Source organism: Stegastes partitus, unplaced genomic scaffold (genome assembly GCF_000690725.1).
Source record: "Stegastes partitus isolate 25-593 unplaced genomic scaffold, Stegastes_partitus-1.0.2 Scaffold222, whole genome shotgun sequence".
In the NCBI taxonomy this organism is placed as follows: Eukaryota; Metazoa; Chordata; class Actinopteri; family Pomacentridae; genus Stegastes; species Stegastes partitus.
Genome location: NW_007577953.1, coordinates 246860 through 252094, shown reverse-complemented (window position 1 = coordinate 252094; position 5235 = coordinate 246860). Strand labels below are relative to the sequence as shown.

At 43.7% G+C, this 5235-nt stretch overlaps 1 protein-coding gene across 1 annotated transcript in view; it reads right to left on the bottom strand.

Annotated features, from left to right (window-relative positions):
* Positions 1-4749: 4749 nt before the first annotated feature.
* Positions 4750-5235, bottom strand: part of sv2a (synaptic vesicle glycoprotein 2A) — a 28131-nt gene continuing 27645 nt past the window's right edge. The window contains exon 12 of the mRNA XM_008281086.1: positions 4750-4933. Coding sequence (XP_008279308.1) covers positions 4750-4933 — 184 coding nt within the window. The remainder of the gene's footprint in view (positions 4934-5235) is intronic.

The following is a 5235-nucleotide window of genomic DNA, read 5'->3' as shown; positions in this document are numbered from 1 at the left end:
TTTGAAGAACTTTTAGTCACCACGTCATGTAGTTTGTGCCTGCCAAATGTCAGGTGTGTACGATGAACCCCCTAGGAGGAGTTCGATTTAGAAAATGGCCAAAAATGGCCATTTTTCAGCAAAACTGGCCCACCATGCTCGCCGTTTTTCCAACATGGCAGATTTCCTGTTGGGTTTACAGAAACATGCTAATGGACTTTTTTGTGCGTCACGAGTTGTTACACATGTGGCGAATGTCGTAGTTGTAGGTGACACGTAGCCGCGATGGGACGATGTTGAAATATTGTAGGGGGCGCAGTTGAGCCGTGTTGCATTTTAGACCTGGGAGCAGAGAGACGTTTTTGTTTGTGCCGACCAGCTGTATATGCGTTCCAAATAGCGTAGCTGTAGGTCATACGTGCTTCCGATAGGACTCTATTGAAATGTTGAAGGTGGCGCTGTGGAGCCATTTTGGCAGTGACATGTCCAAGTCCCTTAAAATATCAAATTTTTCGCCAGTCCTGGTGTGTGTGTCGATTTTGGTGAGTTTTCGAGCATGTTTGGGCCCTCAAAAACGCGTTTCAAAAGTCGGTAAAATAATAATAATAATAAATAATAATAATCACAACGATTACAATAGGGTCCTTGCACCGTTAGTGCTCGGACCCTAATACGTAACATGTTGGGGAGTCCTCAGCCAATGCAAACCAAAAAATAAATAATAAATAATAATAATAATGATTGGACTCAACAAAATAAATTTAAAAAAAACAAAAATAAGGCAACACTCATATTCAACCAACAGACCACACTAAGTTAGGTTAAGTTAATTATTTTGTGTGTTAGTTATGTACTTAAAGACCATAATTATGAGGACAAGTTTTCAAGTTGATAAATACATGCTCCAATGACACTTTTTTTTTCTTTTTCTTTTTTGCATTTCTGTTCATGTAGTTTCCTTCTATCCATTATCAGGGTGAAGGCAGGTTCACCTGGACAGGTAACCAGTCTATCACAGGGCTACACTTAGAGACAGACAACCAAGCACACTCACATTCACACCTACGGACAATTTACAATCACCAATTAACCTCAGCATGTTTCTGGACTGTGGGAGGAAGCCGGAGAACCCGGAGAGAACCCACGCTGCACGGGGAGAACATGGAGACTCCACGCAGGAAGATCCCGGGTGTCCTCACCGGGACGCCAACCAGTGACCTTCTAGCTGTGAGGCCACGGTGCTAACCACTGATCCACCACGCTGTTCTTTTACAGTTAACAGGAAAACAAAAGAACATTTAGAGCCTTAAAGAAATGGCCGAGACGGACTTGCATGAATTCTTTCCACTTGTTTATTCTTCACGGTTCTTTGTTGTCCATTGTGGTTCCAAAGGGTCACAGCAAACCCAGTCAAAAACCAACAATGAGAAAATATAAGAAAAAATCTCACACACCTTTGAACAGAAGTGATGCTGCCACATTGAGTCTAACTATGATTCATAACCGGTTTTTAACATTGATGTATTTACTTATATTTCATTGTCATTTACAAAATACACAAACTCAAAGACAACATACAGCATTGTTCATTTACACTTCTTTTTTTCTTTTTTTTAACTTTTTACTTTTAGATTTATGGTTCCACAGTTTCTATACTTACAAACAATCAACTACAGTTTCTACAGCACAGTACAGTGACAAAGGTGATAAATTCTTTGTTACATTTAATTAATGGCAATGCAATTTTATTGACAAAAGCCTCAAGACCTAGGGTTGTTTTAGAGAGTACACACGAATGTTAGCCGTTTAGTTCTGTCGTTATTATTACGCCAACACTCAGCGTTTCAGTGGCGAGGCCAGCATGTGGTCATGTGCTCCGACTCCCAGTAGCTTCAAAGGAGAGAATAAGACACAAATACCCAAACACTTATTGCTTTGTTAACTTTTTGCACTCACGATTGACTGTTGCTCAAAGGCAACATGTTAATTATACAAAAAAACCCTGTAACATAAGCTAAGATATGTATCTACGAGAGACAATCTTGACTTGGACGGAGCCTGAACTGAGTCACTGAGACGTTAGCGTTTCAACAGCATTCCATGTTGAACAAGTACGACAGATACCTTGACATCGTTGCTCTTCATGTCATGGGTGATGTAGGACAACATACAGGGAATAGGACAGCTAACGCGTCTATATTTGTACAGTTAATGTGCATTTATTTATTTACTATCACTGTGCTTTTAAGAGGGGATCTGGCAGACTTTAACCTTCTGACTCGCTGCCCATTTTGGCTGCTGAAGCCAGGATTTGTTGCAGTTTCATAAAAGAGCACGTGGACTCTGAGAGACAGGTTCTCACATGAGCTGTGGGAACAAGTCCTCGTCAGCATATACAGCAGCGAGTCCAGGTGCTTCACGTGACCAACGCAAAGACTGACTGCAGTGTCGAAAAGCTGTCTTAATAGGTACATTGTCGGTATTTTATTTACATATATTCATATGTATAACAGAGAATTGGTGGCATAATGTGTAAACTCAGGCCATACAAAATATTTGGCAATAATCAATGAGAGGTGGTACTCATGGCACACTCAGATAATGGATCCACGTCAAATCTGCAGAAAATGAGAAGGTGAAATGTAGAAGGGCTCCTGGTGGAGGGCTGTGGAAGTCGCAAAGCACCTGCTGTACGTTCACAATTGCACTCGTGTTCACAAAATTGTCATTTGGTAGATTTGTGCTCTTGCTAAGCGCTGTTCTTCATGACGTTGGTAGCAAGGCTGCATCCGGACGGGCCTTGAAGAACTCCAGGCGTTCGCATTGTGCATGTACGACCGTGTACACGTAGTGCAATGGTTTGTCTGTTTATTCTGAGTCTACGTATGGCTGCTATCCTACAAAATGGCAGTTTGGACAAAAACATTCTTTGTTTTTTTGTTAATCTGGGATGTCTATGATTGTTTGACTTTTAACGTGCAATTGTGAACATATCAGAGTTACTTTCCTTGAATGAGGGGAATCACTTCCACCGACACTCTGTGCTGTTACCTGTGTGGATTATATGACAATCAGCCCTTGGCAGTGAGTTCTCTACGGTGAATATCACGTCATTCGGCTACATCTGCATCATACAGCACAAATAAACACACGGTCCCAGAGCACTGCAAACTCACCCCATCAGCACCACCGTCCTGCTCGTAGGTCGTCTGTGCTGTTCAGTCTGTCACGTGTTCAACAGACAGACAGAACCTCAGTTAGCAAAACAGGAGAACGTTGGGTGCAGAACTTTAGCTCTAATCTTTCAAACGTTCTTATTTCTAGAGCAACAAGGCGAGCTGAGCATGTCCAGTCTGTTTTCACACCACGTTTGTTTCTACATGACACAGCTAGCCCACATCCAGGTGAAAACAGCGTTTGTGAAATGGCAAAAAGACAAAATAAATAAATAGAAATGAAATCTCAATATTGCACAGAGGTTCAATATTGCACTAAGAAGCACGCTCACGTTAATATAAACATTCAGTTCACACAGGTATTTAGATTATAGTCGTTTGAAGGTTAGCTTACACACCGAACACAGCTGGTGCCAGCACTGAAACCGTTTGGGTCACTCGTCTTCCACGCAATCAGAAGTTCAGACGAGGACAGATGGATTTTAACTCTGATATCCTTTTGCTGCGTGTGCTCTGAGAACGTTGTGGGAAGGTTCATCAGCGGCAGGAAAAATGAACTGTTTATGGGTAAAAAATGGCAAAATACTAGAGCAGCTCATGGCCGAGCGAACGCTGTTTCCATGTCTGCACTCAGCTTTTCATGAAGTTACATACATACTGTGTGACATGCAGAACATCCTCCGACACAGAGACAAACACACGACAAGGCTGAGAGGAGAAAGGACTAAAAAAAGGCATTTTCTCACAAAGGGATACACGGCGTGATTGAAAACAGTGACTCAGTGCGAGACTCTGAACATTTTCACCATGGAAATGTTCGGTCCGCTCACACTGCGAATGGCTGTGCTTTACAAATCTCTCTGATGAAATGGCGTTCGCGACGCCACGCACACTTCCCCTCGTCCGCTCTCTGATTGGATCGATCTGCTCGGAGGTGATCGGTGCTATAAAGGGAGAGAGGGGCTCGACTGATCTCCTTATCGCAGCAAAACAGTAACAAAAGCAAACCTGGAATGTTCTATAATCTATAAAATGGCAGTTAGTCTGTACACCAACACAGGACCTCAGGAGATAAGGATGAGGACACGCCTTTGTTCAAGAGAAAGCCAAGAGAGCAGCGTCTTGGTTTCACCCCGCAAAGTCAAAAATGCTTCAAATCGAGGCAGAAAATGTTGCATTTTTGAGTCCAACAATGACAAGACTTGGACGGTGAGTTGAACTGAGAAGAATGGAGGTGACTACAGAGAAGTCTGTACGATGGCTAGTGGCCGGTTCTATGAGTCTGTTAGCATGGCTCGGCATCAAGAGCCCCCATCCGCTGACCTCCAGCCCCACATGTGAGCGTCTTACATCAGGGGGGAAACATCTACTCATATTATGTGTTTGTCTCGTTTTGCTCCAATTGTGAGCAGTCGTCGATGATCAGTCTCAATCAGCTGACGGCTTCTAATCGCTAATCTACCAAATAACGCTAAATGTTCGGGGGAGGGGATGGAGGGCAGGATTCGGAGGGCTCTTGAGCTCTTCGTTCACAGTGTGGCTTAAACTCTTCCTCCTCCCCCGACCCCTGCTCTGGAAAGTTGTCGGCGCCACACTATTGCAGCACCTGACCTCGCGTCTCTGGTAGTTTGAGGGCCAGGAAGCTGCCAGCTGCCAGCGCCCCCGAGGCGAACAGGATGGGCACGGCCTTGGTGATGCCAACGAACGAGGTGAAGATGCTTATTCCTAACACGGCCGCCAGCTTGCAGAGGGCGTTGAGGAAGCCAAACGCTGTGGTTCTGGGGAAAGAAGAAACAGCACAGAGTCAGTTCCCTGCCTGCTCCTGGGTCAGTTTAGGCCTGGAAGGCGTGCAAAATAAAACAAACGACTTAAAACATGTCGGTGATGATCTACTGTACCTACATTCTGTGTTTCTTTCTGTGAACAGTTTGGGTTTTGAGCAGCGTGAGAGAAACTGAGATTTATTTGTGGTTTATTTTCTGTAGCAGCAGTTCAAACTGTATCTGTAGCTGGTCGGGAAAACAAACGCAAGAAGCAGTTCAGTACATTTTAAAAACAGAATTTTAACTAAATGACAACT